Source organism: Stegostoma tigrinum, chromosome 37 (assembly GCF_030684315.1).
Source record: "Stegostoma tigrinum isolate sSteTig4 chromosome 37, sSteTig4.hap1, whole genome shotgun sequence".
In the NCBI taxonomy this organism is placed as follows: domain Eukaryota; kingdom Metazoa; phylum Chordata; class Chondrichthyes; order Orectolobiformes; family Stegostomatidae; genus Stegostoma; species Stegostoma tigrinum.
In genome coordinates this window covers 18555910-18577715 of record NC_081390.1, presented here as the reverse complement: position 1 = coordinate 18577715, position 21806 = coordinate 18555910, and the positions used below count along the sequence as shown (strand labels likewise).

Below are 21806 nucleotides of genomic sequence, written 5' to 3'. Positions count from 1 at the left end.
CTTCACTATCACTGCGTCAAAATCCTGGAATTCCCTCTCTAATGGCATTGTGGGTTAATCCACAGCAGGTGGACTCAGCAGTTCAAGAAGCCAACTCCGCACCACCTTCTCAAGGGCAACTAGGGACAGGCAATAAATGTTGGGCCCAGCCAGTAACGCCCACATCCCACAAATGAATATATTAAAAGGAAATTCACAGGAAGGCATTAAGCAACATTACAACCAAGGCAAAAAAAGGCATCGTAGCCGAGCCCAGTCCTGGCACCGCCGAACCTTCACTTCCAGCAGGAGACATTGTGTAAAAGGTCACAGACTGGAATCTTGGTTGCCACAGGTGCTGGAACTCTAACATGTCCCAAGCAACACTGATCTTCAATAACCCAACATCTCCTCCTCAACTTCTCCCCTCACCTAAGGCATGGTGACCCGCAGGCTAAACCCCTATCAGTCATATGTCTCTCTCTCAAAAATGAAAGAGCAGGACTTTGGTCCCCTAAGACGATGGAGGCTTAATTCTTTAGTTTTTACTACTGACTATAAACATCCAAAATTTAAAACCAGTCAGGAATTGATCACTTTTTCCCCATTCTATTGGAATGATAGGTCTCAATCTCCAAACAAGTGCCACATTTATGGGATTAGTCTACTTTGGTGTTTGTTGGTCAAAAGGACTTGTTTCTCTGTTGTATGACTATGATTGAGCCAGTATCTACAGCAAAGAATTGACAAAGCAAATCCCCCCAGGTTGCAATTTGTGGTGAAGTTCAAGCAAAATTTCTGCTCAACTTTCAGATCCCACCATTTAAGTTTGGAATTTTGGCTGGGCTGAAGAGTGGGAGATAAAATGGAAGTTCACTAGAATTAATGCACTGAACTTACTCTTTATTGAAGGTCCAGGAAGAAATGATAGATGCCCTTCTCTAGAAACTGAGGGTCTCATTATCAGTATTCAACGACCATCGCACTAATTGGAGGACTATTCAAAACATCAATCTCTGCATGCATGAAGCATTGTTTCTTCACTTCAGAATGTGAGAGAGTTACATGCAGTCCTATGTGTACCCTGTAAATTATTTCAGTGAACCAACATCTTCTATTCCACTTAGTATCTTATATAAATTACTCCCCCTCATTTAGCTCCTTTTGAGGCTGAGATTCAAAGTTTGACTCATGGTTAAAGAATCCTCAGTATACATGCCCAGTTTGTAACATAATACTGCCCAGAGCACAGAAACAGCCTGAGCTGCCTCCAGCCCAAATCCTGGGAGCATTTACTGACAGGTCAGTTTCTTCTGAATACAGTTACTGTCCACATGGACACATGTTCAACATTTTCAAACCTCAAAAATATAAGACATTTCCAAGTGCAAAGTTTCACTTATCAGTCGAGTAGAAAAGATGCTCGACGGCTGGTTAAAAATATTCAAAGCTTTTTTTAGAACTAGAACAACCAAAGCAGTGTCCTCACACTAAATGGTAATGCACAAGCTGGTGTGGGTTTTTAACCAGACCAGAGAGAGTTTGTGGACAAGACGAAACAAATGCTGATGTGTCTAAATCTGGATATAGACACACACCTTTGAATTCTTTAAACATTGGTTTAGTGTCAATACATTTCCCCGAAAGGTTTCCCGGGAAATTTATGCATCAACGAGATTGACTATAAAAGGCCAAGAGGGTTATGGCTAGCAGCATGGCGGGAGATCTTTACTGCTATTTTGGGCATCGCATTTCAGGGTTCTGTCCATTCTCACTTGGGTCTCGATTCATCAGAGCAGATTAAATTCCAGTTTATAACTGGAAGAATCAAGGGCATCCTGTGATATTTTTAGCTGAAATCTGAGGATTGTGTTTGGCCAAAGTTGAACGTCTTACGGTAAAGATTATGCTCATTTTATATGTGATTAATCTTAGGAAGTGGAGACCCTTATTACATCATAGTGTTATGATCCCTGATGACTGGACAAACCAATTCTAGAAATTTCACTTGACAGATGATGTGTTTAAGTTTTGCATTTGGGTATCATGGTGATTGGTCAGTGACACATTTCAACACAAGGCTGCAGATTTTAACAACATAATGAAACTTTATTGTATACGCAGAATGGTTAGATAGATCTTAACAAAAACATCAGAACAAAGGTTCATTTGGTTTTTTTAGCATGATCCATTACAGAAACTCAGTCCCAGAGAAATGTGACTCCTTTCTCAGCTATTTTAAATCTTTACTTCACTGAAGCTTTCCTTTTCCTTTCCCACGAACTGTTGAAACCATCTTTTAAAAACAATTCTATTCTGAAGTAGCTGGCATAAAACATTCAATGCTGCATGCCTGAAATCATCTTCAGCGCTAACATCTTGAATACTTCTATTCAAGCGCACCCTGGTTGCAAATTCCATAAACTAGAAACCAATTCAGTGGAAGTGACTCGTTCCCTAACAAACTTGGTTCTCCTAAGAAAAACTTTTCTAACCTCTCAACTGAACTCTGGGGTCTTCTGGATGGAACTTTATACCTTCTGTTCAGAAGTTCAGTTTAAACTTACACTGCCTGTCATAAACCCAACAATACATACATTTTATCCATTAACACTACATGGTCTGCTAGATGTACTGTCTTTGTCAGGTGCCTTCAAGGAAATGAAGTGTTTAAGTCACTATCCAAATGACCCCTGGACCTTTCTTAAAACAAAAACTTAACTGTACAAACCAAAACCCATCTGCTTCTACTTTGAAATCCAACTTCAAAAGTATAGTATAAATCATACACCTTTCATTAGGATATGACTGGTCTGGATCTCATTTACAACTCTTACAATATGTCGAAAAGAGGGTAAAATTTCAAATACTTCGGAGATCCTTTGGCCCAGATATTAACCAAGATCACTCAACAGAGTGGAAACATCTTCGGATCAGATGCTTGGTTTACACCACGCTTTTCTTTACACTCCAATAATTTCTAATGCTGTGTAAAATTGGGCAGGAAGTAGAGTCGTAGTCGCCCCAAAACCACCTTGATCCCATCTGTGCCAAGTGGGGAAGTTAAAATCCGGTCTGTGATTTAGATCTAAATCATGTACTAAGACACGTTCTAATGCCTTTTTGGCACTGTGATATTAAACCTGGTGCAAATTTGCAGGCTTATCAGGTAGCCAGAAAAAAACGAAAACAATGCAGCAGTTTTCCGCCAATACGGGTGGAGGACAGGTGTTATCCAATATGTACGGACTAGGAAGGAAGACTTGAGGATCTTGCCATAATTTACTTGTAATCAACAACTCTTGAGCGTAATGTGAGCCAAATCCAATTAGTATTATTAACTTGAATATCAGGGTTGAGTTTAGGATTTGCTAGCCTTGCACTCCAGTGTAGTAACGACACTGTGTTGCACTATTAGTGGTTCTATGTTTTGGGTGAATTGTTAAACTGAGATTTTCAGTAGTTATATAAAAATATATAGATTTCAATACCAGCAATAGAAGAGGACTAGAGATTTCATTTGGTTTTGTCAATCACTGCCACGTCCAATTAATCCAGTTGATTTTTGTGGGATCTTGGTGCATTGTGTTATTATGGCCAGATGTCCTTGAGTTGAATGACTTCCTGAAGTTGGATCTCTCCTTGATCATTCCTGTGACTTTCCACTTGCTCCAGGAATGTTCAAACAACTCTGTCTCCCATCAGCACTCCTTGTTTTAAAATGCACTATATCTCAGCTCTGCTGAAATCCGGGAGCCAAGGCAGGAGTAACAATTAAAGAAGCAAAGGCTCATGGAGTAAAAGGCCTTCTGAAGATGCAGACAAAGACTTGGCCATTTGCCCACAGATTGCTGATTGCATTTTATGTGCCGCTCAAGTGATATGGATGCCAAATCCAAGTGATAAATCCATACATTGCCATTGGATGGCATGACATGTCCACGAGTCCATCAACCACACCACTCAGTGTCACCCCAAAACATGCAGAACAGACCATGAAAACAGATCATGTCTTCGTCATTAAGGCAACCCAGGTACCCAACAGATTGGACAGAAGATTGAGGTTGCTGCTTCTTAAATTAGCCAGCCAATGGCATATGCTGGAGGGAACATAATGAGAAACCAACCAGAAATAGGAATAATTTTAAAGAATTAAATACTGTAACTGCATTCACATGAAATAACTTGAGCAAATTAGTGAATATCCAAAAAATGCATTAGATATGAGCTGTCCCAGCATTTTGTAACCCAAATATACATAGCACAGAGATTTGAGAGCTATGTATAGGATATAAGTTCACAATTATGATCACTTATATAATTTCAATTTTTGGGTTTGCGTACCAAACATTGGCCTTCTAAAACTCCAGGGTCTTTGGAACTCAGAGCATGCAAAATGTATACACCTATTGGACTAGTTTGGTTGGGTCATACAAAACAAAGATGGTGCGGCTGACAATCTATGGTTTGTAGATTCTTGGTCTAGATTCTCAGCAGAAAATAATTTCTACTTGAAACGTAGTCAACTCTAACAAGGCTGCATTTAACACTCATCTTGTTTCCTCAATTTTCAAGGAAATAAACAATGAATTGACTTCTTGATATTTAAACTACACAATACACATTGTAAAGGTTGAGTAGGTACTAAACATTAGTGAACAAGCTGGGTTTTTAAGAACAAACAGCATTTTTGCAGAGTCAACCGACAATTTACTACAGCTTCTGGAAAAGCTCAGCAGGTCTGGCAGCATCTGTGAAGGGAAATCAGAGTTCAGTAATGTTCAGTTCTGTAAACTCTGATTTCTCTTCAAGATGCTGCCAGACCTGCTGAGCTTTTCCAGCAATCTTTATTTTTGTTTCTGATTTACAGCACGAGGTGGCAGACATGCTGGCAGAGCCATTGGTTTGATTACAAACATTTTGTTAGCCTGCTTAGGTAACATCATCGGTGTGCCTCCGGTGAACTGTCAGTGTTCTGTCCCGCTTGCTATTAATATGCCTCAGTTTGCTGGGGTGGTTGGTACCTCTTCTGGTTCTGTTTCTCAGTGGTTTGTACACAGGGTTTAATTCAACGTGTTTGTTGATGGAGTTCCGGTTAGAATACCAGGCCTCCAGGAATTCCCTGGCGTATCTCAGTTTGGCTTGTGTGGTTATGGATGTGTTGTCCCAATCAAATTCGTGTACTTCTTTGTCCGTGTGTAGTGAGACAACTGAGAATCGGTCGTGTCTCTTGGTGGCTAGTTTGGTGTTTGCGTCAATTGTCAATTTTCTCCTGGTTTGGAGAACACTGCATAGGCTAAACCAGAAGAAAACGGACGATACAGATAAATGAACACCAACTAGCCACCAAGAGACACGAGCAATTCTCACTTGTCTCACTACACACAAACAAAGGAGGAGACGAATTTGACTGGGACAACACATCCGTAACCGCACAAGCCAAACAGAGGTATGCCAGGGAATTCCAGAGTCCTGGTATTCTAACCGGAACTCTATCAACAAACACTTCAAATTAAACCCTGTGTACAAGCCACTGAGAAACAGAACCAGAGGTGGTACCAACCACCCCAGCAAACTGAGGCATATAACTAACAAGTGAGACAGAACACCAATACTTCACCAGAGGCACACCGACGATGTTACCGAGCAGGGTGATGAAACGTCTGCAATCAAACTCATCGGCTCGGCAAGCAAGTCTACATCCTCATCCACAACGTGAACTACAAATCTTCTTGAAAACTTACAGATTTACAGCATCCACAGCTCTATTGCAGTTGTTGCACTACAACATGAAGATGACCTGTAAATTATTTTATTTCATAAAGCACCTTGGACACGGTAAAATGTTCCCAGGTGGCTCACTGAAGTGGTAGCAAACATGATTTGACACAGAACTACCATAAGGAGATGTTAGGACCAGTCACCAAAATACTTGATTGAAGTATTGGGTTTTGAGTGATTCCGTGAAGGATGAGGAAAATGAACAAGTGACGTGAGAAATCAGAGCTAATTGACAGTCAGAGAGAAGTTATGTTGAGGGGGAGCTGAAGTGGTATTCAATTTGCATAAGGAAGCTGACATTGTGTAGGCAGATAGTGCCATCACGGCCAATACGTAAATGAAAACGCTGCATTTGTGGTCAATAGTAAAGACACACACACGCCGAAAATCGCACCAATCGGAACTGAGCTGAACTACTCTGCCCAGAAAATCAATCCAGTTAATGGTCATACTGGCTCCCCAACACCAGTTCTCAAATTATATTTTGCCAACCCTCTACAACCCAGAAAGGTTTACTTTTTAAATCATTCAGCCCCGGGTCAGGGATTTGTTGCTGAAATAGAGTGACCATTAAATCAATTTAAAGCAGAGCCCTGCCACATAACGGAAGCCAATAACATACCCACTGCCTATTCCTTGGGTTTAAGTGGGGCAGGAGAATTAGAAGCAAACAGGGATATTTTTGCATCTGATGCACATTTAATTGTGATGGGGCAGTGGTCATGACAAAAAGCACAAGTGCAAGTATGCACACCTATAAAGCATGACACCCGAACCAGTAGAAAACAGATTAATTCCCGAATCCTAACACCTAGTTTAATTTAAAACATAGTATACTAATGCAATTTTGGACCAGCAGCCAGTTTGAGGGAAAGAAGGTGCAGAATAAGCTTGTGTTCTTGTGCTCTATCTTGAAGGCTTTGAGAATAGATACTTCAACCTGAAAAGTGGTAGGTCCCAGTGCAGTGAATCAGAGACAACAGTAGAGAAGAGGAAGAGACATCAATGCAGATGTTTCTCAAGCTGATATTGGGTATGAAAAGATGGTATCAGATGAGAGTGATGTCACCAAACTGGACAGTAGAGGACGGGAACAGCAGAATAATATGGTTGATTCATGGAAACAGCCCATTCGGCCCAACAAATCCACACCAATCCTCTGAAGAACATCCCACCCAGAATCATCCCCCACCCTATCCCTGTAACACTACATTTCTCATGGCTAACCCACCTAGCCTGTACATCCCTGGGCACTATGGGCAATTTAGCAATTCCTATGGGCGGAAACCGGGTCACCTGGAGGAAACCGAAGCAGATACAGAGAGAGCGTGCAAATACCACGCAGACAATTGCCTGAGGCTGGAATAGAACCCGCATCCTTGGGGCTATGAGACAGCAGTGTTAACCACTGAGCTGCCCCCATGCCACCCTATTGGGTAAAAGATTGTAGAGAGGTTAAGGGAAACGTGGAAGGATGGTGGAATGTTCACCATATTCACAGATACGTAACAAATCAAGTGTGACTTTGATAAAGATGGGTGATAAGAGGGTGCTGGTATCATGTGGCCAATTGGCTGGATGGCGAGAGTACATCACAGAATTTCTCCAGCAGAGAGGGCTCAATTTCTGTAGCAGCTAATGTAGTTCACGTGGCCCACACTCTGTCCCATGCTTGATGAAAATTGACATTCCAAAAGTTACAAATTCTACCTTAGGATGTGACTCATCATAGGACAGCACCGGTAAGGTCAGCATTTATTGACCATCCCTAATTACCCTCGACACGAGTCACTTTCTAGGCCATTTCTCAGGACAGTTAAGAATCAACCACATTGCTGTCAGCCCGGAATCACATGTAGGCCTAGACCAGGTAAGTACAGCAGATATCCATCCCCACAAGACATTAGTGAACCAGATGGGTTTTTACAATCATTAGTTACATGATGTTTACTACTGAATCTGGTTTCATATTAAAGTCCACCAGCTGTTAGGACGGGAGTTGAACCTATGCTCCCAGTGTTTTAGCCTGGATTACTAATCAAATGACATTGCATCTATGCTGTCATCTTTCCTCCTTGATGTTACCATTTCAGAAATGTGGCAGAAATAATGATTGGAAGGATTAAAACAGGTTTGCAGTAAGGACGGACACAGATTCAGAAAGTGACAGCTTGCTCCAGGGCTTTGAAGTGAACAGGGAACTCGCATGGATGATGTCTCTGAAAGCAAACTGCTTCAATAAGTACCCAAAGGGAAAGAACTGTCAACTATTAACAGTTTCAGTCAACAGGAAGAGAAACTGGGTGGTAAATAGTATGGAGGGAAGGGGATCAAGGGAGCAAAATGCAGGGTCATGGTTAAGATGATGATGGAGAGGCAAGGAAGTCAGATAGGAGAGAACCTGGGGAAAGATGCACGTCCCTGGTTAAAGCAAGCAGGAACCTTTTGTAATGTTGGGTTTGGTGAGCTGTGGTAGGACAGGAACATTGGAATTAAGGGTCTAAATTTTAGTGACAAAGTCTGTGAACTCCAAGAAGACACAACAACATGTCATCTTCCTCTGGAGGCTAAGGAAATTCAGTATGCACACAAGGACTCTCATCAACTTTTACAGGTGCACCACAGAAAGCATTCTATCTGAATGCATCATGGCTTGGTATGACAACTGCTCTGCCCAGGACCATAAGAAACTACAGAGAGTTGTGAACACAGCCCAGACCATCACACAAGCCAACCTTCCATCCATTGACTCCATCTACACTTCTCACTGCCTTGGAAAGGCAGCCAACATCAAAGACCCCTCCTACTCCAATTGTAATCTCTTCTAACCTCTTCCATCAGGCAGAGGATTCAAAATCTCAAACACATGGACCAACAGATTCAAGAACAGCTTCTTCCCTACTGTTATTGGACTTCTGAACGGAACTCTCAAATTTCAAATCTAATGTCGATCTTGCTTTTTGTGCACCTTCTTTGTAGCCGTAACATTGTATTCCTTGTTCTGTTCTGTCACCCTATGATCTTTGTATGGTATGCACTGCATGTAAAACGAAACTTTTCACTGTAACAACGTACATGTGACAATAATAAATTAAATCAAATGAACTAAATAATATCGCAAGTTGTTTCACAGATGTGTTATGAACAAATAATGAACATTGAGACAGAATGAAATTTTAATCGAGAAAGATCCCTATATAATGAAACTTGAAATCCAAATTCAATGCCATTACATACAAATTCATCAATTTCCAGTACAGTCTTTTCAATAGCATGTATTCACTGCCTACGTCTTGTACAAGAACTGAAGAAACTAGATTATAGAGCTTTCAAGGTGATACCACAGATATCTAATTACTTGGCTTGGGTAGAAAAGTAAGCGATGGCAAGCATTGAACAAAATAAATCCCATAACCGGAAGAAAATGAACACTCTGGGCCTATTTTACTTTTGAAATATGTTCTCTCTCAATGTGGATTTTAGATTGCTTTGATCAAATGCACCAAAGTAAAGACACAGACTGATGAATGGCAGCCTCAAAATTGGCACTCGATCACAGTCTTGATTCTTTGTGAAATTGGAGCATTTTATTTACTTTGGTGGATTTCGTCCAACCTTTACACACTAGCTTTACTAATTATTACCAGGAGCTGGTTTCATTTTGTTTATTTCCTCAACAGGGTAGGAGGGGAGTGGAATAAAAAGTGTGTGCCTGTAAGATCCATTGCAGAGGTACACTGACAATAGACAATACTGTACTCAACCTACTGTTACCAGACACTTATCTAACCATGAACATAAATTGCTGGAGAAACTCAATACGTCGGGCATCATCTGTGGGGAGAAAATTTAACGTTGAGTCTACTGAGTCGTCTTCAGAACATTGTTCTCACTCTCTACAGATGTTGCTAGACCTGCTGAGTTTCTCCAGCACTTTGTTTTTGTCTGTTTCAGACCTCCAGCACCTGAAGTTCTTTTGCCCTTACCCAGCCATATTAAATGGTGAAACCAAATGCACAAGAAACAAATGATAAAGAAAGAAAAACTGGCAGCAACAAATTTCTACTTAGAGCTGCTGACCCTTGTAATTAAATATGGCTGGCTCTTACAACAAGGTCATGGAATAAATTCCTCCATGTCCAAACTTGACAAAGTCATAACAGGACATGCCAGATGAAAGGTTAATGCTTGAACTTACAGAAGGAAAAAATTCCACAGTTGAATTAAACCAATTCTCTTATCTCTGCTCCTAGCATCACTGATGTAGGCTCCTCATTAGCCAAACTGTTCATCAGTAATTGGAGCTCTGGGAGGTTGTAGAAACAGAAGAGCAAGAGGGAAGAAGTGGGGAAAGGAGTCATAGTTAGCAAGAAAGCCTTTTTGGCATTCCGAGGATCTTCCTTTTCAAAGATGTTCACAATTCCACGGGGGCTGCTGTTCTACTTGCTCATCCAACTGAACATCTCTCTCTGATTTGTGTTCTGACATTAACAAGAACCCAAAGGCAGGGCAGAAATTGTGTTTTCCATCACAGATGGCTCCTATGCAGTATTTTGTCACAGAGTTTGTCTTGCACTCATCAGGACACTTTGCAAAAATACCAAAACAACATGAAAACTATAAATCCAGACATTTACAGCACAGAATGCCATTCAGGCCATTATGCCCATGCTGCTCAAAGATCAGACTACACTACTCCCATTTTCCAGTTTTTTCCCATAGCCCTAGAGGATATGGTAACTGTTTAAACAATGTAAGAGTTTCTGACTCTAAGACACTTTCAGGCAGTGAGTTCTAGACTCCTACCACACTCCGAGTGAAAAAGTTTCTCCTCAACTCTCCCCTTAGCTTAAATCGACGCCGCTGGTTCTTGGCCTCACTACAAATGGAAACTATGCATTTCTATCACTCTATCTATGCTCCTCAGCCTTATGCACCTTTATCAGGGCCCCTCTCAAATTTTGCTGCTCTAAAGAAAACAACTCGAGCATCTCCAATCTTTTATCATGGTTCAGAATCTCCAAACCAGGTAGCATCCTGATAAATCCCCTCTACACCCTCTCTCATGCTTTCACATGCTTCCTGAAATGTGGTGACCAGAACTGCACACAGTGCTCCAAGTGTGGCCTTACCAGTGTTTTATACAGTTCTGATATAACCTTTTTATTCTTGGATTATGTGCTTCAGCTAATAAAGGAATATATCCTGTATGTCTTTTTAAACCAGTCTACCATGACACTTTCAGGGATCTATGGATATAAACACCAAGATCTTGTCGTTCTTCAGTGCTTTTCAGGCGTCTATCATTCATTGTGTGATTCCTTGCCTTATTTGCCCAGCCCAAGTGCATTATCTTACACATATCCAGGTTCAACTCCATTGCCACCACTTTGTTTGCACTTTAAACCATGCAGGTTGATTCTGATTGCTCAGTGCTTTGCTGAGAACCAGTGAATATCTGTCTATTTTGTTGAGTTGGAACAGGCAAACGGTGGCTCAGTGGTTAGCACTGCAGCCTCGCAGTGCCAGGGACCCGGGTTTGATTGCCGCCTCGGGCTGCGTGGAGTTTGCACATTCTCCCCGTGTCTGCGTGGGTTTCCTTCAGGTGCTCCAGTTTCCTCCCACAGTCCAAAGATGTGCAGGCTAGGTGGATTGGCCATGCTAAATTGCCTGTAGTGTTCAGGGGTGTGTGGGTTATAGGGGGGGGATGGGTCTGGACGGGGTGCTTCAAGGGGCGGTGTGGACTTGTTGGGCCGAAGGGCCTGTTTCCATGCTGTAGGGAATCTAATCTAATCTAATCTTCTTTCTGATGTCTGCCAAATAAAAATAAAACGTGCCCTGGGAACTAACATATGCATCTTCCAGGACACACTTGTGTACCACACTACATGATCAGCTGACAATCCTGAATTGGCTGTCAGTGCAATTCAATGCACACACAGCATGATCCAACAAATGCTGTTCAATTACAGAAGAATCACATCTAACGCTGAACATAGCTGCAAGTAATTTGTATTCTTGTGAATGGCCCCGAAGTAAAGTCTTGATCAGTTTCTCCTTCTACCGTACTAATCCAATGATTCCTACAGAGGTATAGCATGGATTTACCTCAACAAACTGGAAGCATCTGAAGTAAATGCTAATAGAACAGTGCAGCACAGGAACAAACCCTCAGCCCAAGATGTTCTGCTGAACATGACACCAAATTAAACAAATCCCTTCTGTCCGCCCTTGATCCATATTCCTCCATTCCTTGCACATTCATGTATTTTTCTAAAAGTCACTTAAATCCTCCTATTGCATCTGCCTTCATCCCTGGCCATTCCAGACTTCTGCCACTCTCTTTGTAAAAAAACTTGCCCCTCACATCTCCTTTGAACCTTCCCCCTCTCACCTTAAATGCATGCCGCCTAGTATTAGACATTTAAACTCTGGGAGAAAGATTCTGACCTTCAGCCTTATTTATGCATCTCGTAATTTTATAAACTTCTGTCAAGTCATTGCACCAGCCTCCACTGCTCCAGAGAAAACAACCTGAGTTTTCTAGCCTCTCGTTATAGTTTGTACTCTGTAATCATGCAGCATCCTGGTAAACCTCTTCTGCACCCTCTCCAAAGCCTCCACATTCTTCCTATAGTGTTGTTGGTTGTTATGTGCTGACAAGGAGTACAGCATCAGTGCCTACCCTTTCCCTCACCCTGACATCTGTTTGCCCATAATTTCAAGCAATGCCAATGGAAAACAGAGCTCCTGTTTGATTTTCTTCATTAATGTTGATCCTAACTACACCGTGCTCCTACCATAACATCCCATTACCACTCTGCAGCCAGTTTAATCATCAGCAGTCAATACACCCGAGGGTTTCTTGGTCTATATGATTAGATAACCAAACTACATGTCACATACATGATAAATTTCCAAACAAACCTGTAGCCTTTACTTTGTTCACAGAAAAATTGAAGGTTAGCGTTCTTACGAATTCTCATCACGCTGCAGAGTTGTACCTAGTATAATGCACTCAACTAAATACTTGCCTTAAAAAAAAGGCACAAATTTTCCAGATTGACCTTGAGATAACCTGGCTTCTGCCCAGTCTGCTGCCACTACACCGAGTAATTTAAGTTAATTGAGCTCAACAGTTGTCTCTTTAACTCCTCAGTTCAGCAACTGTCCTGGAGCTTTGACTTTAAAAACCAAGGCAAATTAGCACCGAAAGCTCTCAAATACATTTGGGATTCTTCAATACCTGTGAGCAATACCACTGGGAACAGCTAGCCTACTGTAAACATAGCAGGAACAATGACTTTAAACATGAATAGGAAGCATTAGTCCAAATTGCTGCTTAAAAAAACGTTATGCTAGAGAAGCTTCGCTGATCTGGTAATACCATCTTCTGAAATAGTCATAATTGCTTCAAAACATTAACACTTGTTTCTCTCTCCATAGATGCTGGCTTTCCAGCAGTTTAGTTTTGTTTTGCTAATCCACCATTCACAATATTTTGCTTATATTTTAGTTAGTAATCAGCATACTTGTGCAAGTGTTCGCACACTGTGGGCCATCATTAAAAACATATGTTTGTGTATGCATTGAATCCATGGATTTTAACATTTCTTCAACCACCCAGTTCTGAGATACTCTGACACGCGGGACTTGACCACTGGCTCAGAGGTAAGGACAGTACTAATACATCACAAGAATCAAGGGCTTCTTTGTTTACTTCATATCTGAAAATGTTATCTTTTTGCCCCACCAGCAAATCCATCCATGTTACTTTTCACCAATTATCCACCACCAGTAAATTACCCATGTTCCTGATTTATCAAAACTACACATGAAGATCCGTAAGCTTTAATACCAAATACATTGGGAAGAAATTGGATCATAATCAATACTTAGTTTAATTGTTGACAATTAATTGACATTGATGGCTTTTCAAAGGGCAAGTAACCAGGAAAGTAACAGCACAAGACTGCCCATAACTGTTGTCATGTAGTACAGAATGTATTCATTATTAAACAAGTGAAACCATTTACTGCTTTCAAAGCAAATTTAGGAGGATATTAACCTCAAACTGCAGATAGAGTTTACGTTATAGCTGGTAAATCAGTGAATGAGCCTTGACTTCAAGATGTAACCATAAATAGTAAAGTGCACTGAATATTTAAGTGGTAAGTTAATTAAAAATGATGTGCCTAAATATTTTGAGAGAACTATAATCTTGATTTAGTGTGTTTTTTGTTTGTTTAAGCAACATTCTAGTCATCCAGAAAAATTAATGGGAAAAATATCATAAAAGCTAAATAAAGCGTTGATAAACTGGATGAAATGATACTACTATTCAGATTACTGCTATGAAGAAGATACATTGCATTTATTCAGCCTTTTAACCAAAATCAATGTTTATTTTCTTGAAACTCTATTATAGATCTAACAAAATTCTATTGACAAACACCAAGGATTGTTTTGACTCAGAGCATTAAACATTTGGACTGATTAAAACCACAATTCTGACTTTCTTTTTCTCCATACCCCAGTGGAGTGCCAGATCCAGCTTTCAAAAGTTTGAGCCAGTGTTGAGTGTTCTGGATTCTCTCGATCCGTTTGATGTCCCATGTTTCAAACCGGTCTCAAATCTAATGGTTAGAATCAAGGAGTTGGGGGAAGACAGAGCACAAACCCTCACTGAACAGATAGCCTCAGTGGATTAGAATCAGACATCTGGATTTTATTATGCTTCAGACGGACAGCCCAGATTCCAGCCTGTTTGTCCAGACCTCCTGCAGAACGAGACACAACTTGAGCATTTCTCATTCTGATCTCTGACGACCTCCAAACCAATGTCTTTTTCAAGATAGCAAAATCATTCTAACAGGAAACTTAGCAAAGTCCTTAGAGGCATAAGACTCCACAAACAGGAGCTGTACAAAATTCAGAATGAACCTAGTTTGGTCCATAACAGCCAATGCTGCCTACAATTGCCACTGAAGGGTAATGATCACTATCTGTAATACAATCTCTTGAGATTAAATCTCCTTTAGCATAACCAGGTAATAATGTCAGTGTACGAACATAAATGTTCGCTGTGACATTGACCTCATTAGAAATCTTTTGGAGTGATCAACGAAGAAGCACTTTACAGTGACTGATTTACAACAACTAGATAAATCAAGTTCCATTTCATTCACACAAATTCCACAATCCTGTCCTCTTCCCCATGGAGTCGGTATGCTGGCTGTTGTGGCTCTCTTAAAAACTTTGATATGATCTCAACCAATTCGGTATACTCTGCATAATGCAAAATGAGTGGGAGTCTGTAAAGAAAGCCAATGGTGCCAATATAAAATTGACACGTGCATACTTTAGGAATTGTAACTGATCAAATCTGTAGCGACTGAGAAAACTACCATTGAGATGGTGTAAATCTGCAGTTATGACAAGCCAGAGTTGACTCTTTTGCAGTATAATAATTGAGAGTAGACAGAGCCAACATTACGATGCATTTCTCAAAACACACTGATGGAGCTGAACCAGGTAGCACTAACAAAACAAAGCTTAAGAAGTAATCAGAGATAATAGGAACTGCAGATGCTGGAGAATCCAAAATAACAAAGTGTGAAGCTGGATGAACACAGCAGGCCAAGCAGCATCTCAGGAGCACATTCTCAATTCTTTTGTTAATGGCTTTCAATTCAGCTGTACTGTTAAAAATAACACCTTTATGAAAGAAAATAAAAAAAATTTTGAAGATTTTTTAAATGTGAACGTATCTACCCAACACTCTATGCGCACTAAATATTTCACATGCTGTTGCTTATGACCTGGTGGCTGGAAAAATGTTAGTTCCACACAAACCATTTCCCTTAGGTCTCAACTGTACCTGCCCAACAATCTGTAATATTCAGCATCTCTAGTGCTTGGGAAACATCACCCTGGCGTGATTCTCGCAAAATTCAGATTGATCTTACCTGGGGACAGTCCTTGATATAGTGCCCTTTGTTGAAGCAGAGATGACACAGGTAGTTGGGCGGAGGTCTTTTGCCGGGTTTGCGGGGTTCTGCCGATAAGGATAGATCCGAGAAATGGTCGGTCAGTGAGCTCAGCCCGTCCACGATATTACTCAGAGAACCGTAGGGAGAAGCGTTCTTGTACAACCCGCTGGTAATAGCCTGGATGATGAATAACATTCAGTTACTTCCTTTCTGTATCTGTCTGCTCTCGAATACGGCTAGGCTGTCGAAAATACTTTATATGTAATAAAATGAGCAGTTAAACCGATCTCTGTGTCTCCAAACTATGTAGACCAACATTGTGAAAGTAATGCGGTGCTTGGAAATATAACGTGCGTTTGTCCAGTGTTAGGAACATAACCAATTACCAATCAAACACTAACACTGCTCACAATTTCACATCAATGAAATCGGTTTCACATCAGCAACTGTGTGGGTACTGAACTATTACAAATCCAAATGTGTTAGAACATTGAACTCAAGGTACGGGTTAGTGTCAGGAATTGTAACAATGAACACAACTGTCCAGGAGAGATGGGTCTGAATGGCAGAATTTCTGAAATTGGACTCATACTGCCTACCAACCTGATGCTCTGTGGGGAGCTGAGGGTGGTCAGTGAGGGGGTGGGGCAGCGGTAGGAGTAGTTGGTTATTTTCTACTTCAGCGTTTTGTGGCAGACAGGACGAGTTGTTAGACAGGACTGTCTGCCCCGCAAGATTAAAGTGCGCTTTCACACTTGCATCGGATGAATATGAATGAAGGGACAGTCGGGGAACGCTTGCATGTTTTACAAAGAGAAACACCCCCCCCCCCCCCCCAAAACCCTGGGACTCCCGCAATAAACATTCGAGCCTTCCAGCACATCCAATGTGTCTAGCACACACCGAGCTTTTTTAGGTGAGACGGCAACTGGTTCGCACTAAGTCCAGCTATCATGTTTACAAGCCTGCTTTGTAGAGGCGGCAGTGAATTTAAATAAAGCGACCTGTCAGAAAGGTCAGGAACACAACCCATCGGCCTCCAGACCCGCGTTCCTGCCAGCATCCTGCACTGGGAAGGCAGCGGCGTCAGATTATCCACTCGAACTAAACCAGGACAGAGTCATTAAATGCCGACAACTAGATCTAGAAATCGGGATTTCTTTTAAAAGAAGCAAGGTGCATCTTTCTGAAATCTTGTCACTGGGTGACCAATTCCACAATCCAGTTCTCCTTCTGTGCATTTGCTCCTAGTACTTTGAAGTTAGAATTTTGAGCTCTAGAGCTGTTCGGCAGAGAAACAGACCCTTCGGTCCAACTCATCTGTGCTGGCGTGGTGCTGGATGAACACAGCAGGTCAAGCAGCATCTCAGGAGCTGGAAAGCTGACGTTTCTGATGAAGGGTCTAGGCCCGAAACGTCAGCTTTCCTGCTCCTGAGATGCTGCTTGGCCTGCTGTGTTCATCCAGCTCTACGCCACTATTCTCGGATTCTCCAGCATCTGCAGTTCCTATTATCTCTCATTCCATACACACGCCACCCTCTGTGTGAAAAGTTGCCCCTTAGGTCCCTTTTAAATCTTTTTCCTCTAAACTTAAACTCCCCTAGTTTTGGACTCCCCCCGCCGTGGGGGAAAATGACCTTGTCTATTCACGGTATCCACAACACCCATGATTTAATAACCCTCTGAGATCACCCCTCAGCCTCTGACATGCCACGGACAATAGCCCCAGCCTATTCAGCTTCTCCCTATAGCTCAAACCCTCCAACCCTGGTAACATCCTCGTAAATCTTTTTTGAACCGTTTCTGTTTCAAGTATTTCAAAATGCTTACAGGCCAAGAATCTCCAGAGGGTTTACATTAAAAAGTACTCTAGAAATTAGCCTTGGTTTAGCCTTCTCACACAGAATGAGAGGAGACTGGTCCTGCTGCTTCTTCTCTAGACACAGCTCCTTATTCCCAATAACTGCCCACCCCAGTTCATGGAACACTCCCTCACAGATACAAAGAGGCTATCCACATTGCAAAAGGTTTTATTTTCCACAGGAGAGAGCCAGGCCGATTATCCTCTTCAATCTGGGCCAATCCATATCTGAAGCTTCCAAACAACTGCCTCGTTGGTCCTCATGAATTAAACTTGCGCTTTTCTTAAAGGGGCAACGACCACAGGCCTGAAAGTTATTTTCAGTTAACGGAGGGGTACTGTGACACATTGTACAATTAAAATAGCCTCTTTAAGAAGCTTGCGGTCTTTCTGGAGATAAAGCCTGCTTTATAAATGGACGGAAATAGAGCAGGAGCAAAACAATAGAACAAACTAATCTGTACATACTTGGAGGGAATGCAGTGTAGATCGGTCAAATTTTTAAACATATTCTTCATCAACAAGAGTTAGCATTGAACCCCGAGGCTCAGTTTAACTCCTATTCTCCTCCAGTTATCTCCGTTCTACACTCTGCAATTCTCTTACTAAGCCCTTCCTACTTCTCCTAAAATCTTAGGTCTCCTCAAAATTCAAATCCTTCCACTTTGCCTTTCATTACCGTTGCTGAATCCCTCACTATCAACATCCCGAGAATTATCATTAACCACTCTCAACACTGCACTGGCGTAAAAATCCTGCGGCTACAAGAACAGGTCAGTTACTCGGAATACTGCGGTGAGTAACTCACCTCCTGACTCCTCAAAGCCTGTCCACCATCTACAAGGCACAAGTCAGGAGTGTGATGGAATGCTCCCCACTTGCCTGGATGGGCACAGCTCCAACAACACTCAAGAAACTTGGCACCATCCAGGGCAAAGCCCACTTGATTGGCATCTCCAACCACCATTTTCAATATTCAAGTACTAAAAATTGGGATTAGAACAGATAGATCCTTGATGACTAGCATGGACGCAAAAGCCTAAAGGACAAAGTTCCATGCTGTTATATTCACTCTCTAACTCTGCCGTGTAGCAGCAATATGTGCCATCTACTAGATGCATTATAGCAATCCATTCAACAGCACCTTCCAAACTCATGACCTCAAAAGGACAAAGACAGCAGCTGCATGGGAACACCACTATCTGTAAGCGCTGCTAAAAACCACACTAGATTGAAACTGCTGGTCCTTCAGTGTAGCTGATTCAAAATCTTAGAGTACCTTCTCTAATGGCATTGTGGATCTACATACACCAAATAGACTGGAGAAGTTCAAGAAGGTCAGTCACCATCACCTCCTCTAGAGAAGCCAGTGACCTGTAATTGGCTGAGCAAAAAAAATTCATTTCACCACTCTGTGAATCTAGTGTAAAACTATATTGTATTAAAAAGGCACTATATTTGCCAAATTGCTTATGAAGTAAACAGCTAATTACAAGTGAGCAATTTGGAGTACAGAATGGTAATGTGATGTATTAGTCCCACTCCATCCTTCAATAAAGTTAACTTTCTATAATGCATTTTGCATAATTCAAAGTTGCTTCACAGAAGCATTTTAAAGCAAAGTTTGACACTGAGCCCAGTGGGGCAAACAGCTGAAATTGTGAACCTTTTAACAATATCTTAGAGGAGAAAAGCAGGTTAGAGTGAGGAGTGATTTAGTGAGAGAATTCCAGAGTCGATGCCCCAAAGAACTGAAGGGCCTAGCCATCACTGATGGAGAAATGAGATGTTCTGAGGAAGGATCACCGGACCCGAAACATGAACTCTGATTTCTCTTCACAGTTTCTACCAGACCTACTGAGCTTTTCCGGCAATTTCTGTTTTCGCAAATGAAAATTCAGGTTGTGTTAGAGGCCAGAATTAGAGAAACGCAGATTGTAGGTTTGTAGAGGTGGTCAAGGTTACCAGAAACGAATGAATCTGGAGTGGGAGTGTTGATCTGAAAACAAGTTTGAAAATTTAAATAGTAAAATGATCTTTTAAGGGAAGTGGATGCCTGTCACTAAACATGGGGTGAGCAGGATCTGCAGTGAGGAAGTATACAGGAGAGGATGGTGAGCAAAGTGAGATTAACTGATTAGAATCTGTTGGGTATTTGTTAATGGCAGATTTCCCCTGCTTAGCCAACCCTGTGAAACGCATCACAACAATGTCCAGTCAACTTTCGGAATTGTTAAAGGTGTCATTTAAAGACTCCAAGTGATCTTGAATCAATTGCGCTTTGAGGTAGTTATTTTCAAATACCAATCACCCTCTGGTGGGCAACTATTTACACCCAATCTCTAAGTTTGCTCCGAGCTGGTGGACTTTGGACTATCACCTCTAACTCGCTGGTTATGTGTCAAGTCAATGTTGTTTTCAAATCCCGCTTCATGAACCGGAAAGTTTATCACCAATTCTGCCAGGAACGTGCGCGCATTTTAATTATATAAAGAGACAACGTCAGTGTAACTTTTCAATGTGAGTTTGTAAAAAAAGAGGCAGTACTTTCTGCTTTCCCCCCTCCCCCCCCCCTTCGCAGCAATATCAGGCAGTGCCCCTTTAAGATCTAACCTCACCTTCCAGCTGCAGACGGGGGGGGCAACAAGCGAGAGGCGACATGGCGCTTTCTTCTTGACCCTCCACCAGAATCTGTGAGTGAAAACTGACCAGCTCTTCCCCCACCATTCCCTGGACAGGATACAGATTACACCCACCAGCAGTCTGGATCCTGCCCACACTTTTCGCTCTTAGTCATTTTTTTTGGGGGGGGAAGGGGACGACATTTGGCTTCTAAGCCCCAACCCGAGGTGGGAACCCAAACAAAAACATTCACGGGGGGAAAACAAACTTTGCCCAGGTTCTCTCGACATCCCGGCATTGCTCAGTAAAAGTAATCCATTGCAAGTTGTCAATCAGGGGCTGGGGGGAAAGGGGAGAAGAGGCGGCGAACCGCGGGCGGAATTTAAGTCGAAATTTTAATTTCGACACGAAAGGCGGACTTTAAAATATGAAACCGAACACGTAACCTCCCAATGGCTGACAGGCGCAGACAGAGACGGGGCCACTCCGCTAATGGGCACTAACGGAGGTCAATGATTAGCCAACACGTCGAGAGCAGCTTCTGCTTGCAGATAAAATAGGCTCCACTGACAAACAAATACAATTTACGAATACAACTTCTAGAGTCCCAGAAATATAGCCCGAATGTTTCCTCTCTGTATGTATATCCCACGCAGACTAATGGCGGGTGTTAAGGGAAAATAGTCACAGGAAAAAGTTTTGGCTTCAAATTTCTTCCTCCTTCCCCCCCCCTTACAACAATCAAAAATTATATGGGGGTGGAAAATAGCACGTTTTATCACCCCCGCAGATTTGACTGGTTAAGGTTGTATTTGAAGGGAATTCGCACCTCGTTCCTGTGGAGTTGGGAAAAGTTATTGAGATAGTTGGAATAGAGCGAAGTTCCCAGGTCGGCAGCAGCTTTGGTGTAGTTCAACTCATGGTGCTGGGATGACGGCTCCGGTCTGAAGGCGTCGAAAGCACTCGGCTGGTGAGTGTCCTGCAGAGACAGATAGACCCAGTTTAAGAGCTGGGCTGGTTGGTAGACAGAAGCGCTGGTGTCGATCGTTGACAGTAGACTCATCCTGACCGGCTCCTGGCTCGCCTTCTTCTTCCCTCCTTGCTTCACAAGCTGAGTGTTGTGTGTATGTGTGTTTGTAGAGAAAGTCACAAAGTCCCAAGCCAATGCTGGCCGTTACTGCCCAGAGAAGCCAGTGTGGCTCGTGTTATTATTGTTGTTTAGTTGCCTTTTGCTGTGTTGTTTGGGAAGTTGTCAGTAAGTTTTCTCTTTTTTTTTGGTGGAGGGGGGTGGCGTTGGGAGAGAGCCTCAGACTGATCCGCTATTTCTCCCAAGGGAAGAGTTGCTTCTGAGCAGCCAATCAGAGTGGCGCGCTGGCACCCGGAAGTGCATCATCAGCTTTGATACATTTCACTGGAGTTGTTGGCAGCTTCGGAGCTGTGTGTGTGTGTGTGAGAGGGAGAAAGAAAAAACCCTCTACAGAAAGAAAGAGGCTTCAAATCTCAGCCTGGCTACAGCCCCAACCCCCTCCAGCCCGTCTTATTCTGCTTCTCCTTCTTCATTGCACGGGAAT

At 42.1% G+C, this 21806-nt stretch overlaps 1 protein-coding gene across 1 annotated transcript in view; it reads right to left on the bottom strand.

Moving 5' to 3' along the window:
• zcchc24 (zinc finger, CCHC domain containing 24) overlaps positions 1-21590 on the bottom strand; it is a 222239-nt gene extending 200649 nt beyond the window's left edge. The window contains exons 1-2 of the mRNA XM_048563547.2: positions 21065-21590; positions 15729-15929 (exon numbers count right to left, since the gene is read on the bottom strand). Coding sequence (XP_048419504.1) covers positions 15729-15929; positions 21065-21298 — 435 coding nt within the window. The 5' untranslated portion in view covers positions 21299-21590. The remainder of the gene's footprint in view (positions 1-15728; positions 15930-21064) is intronic.
• Positions 21591-21806: the final 216 nt, after the last annotated feature.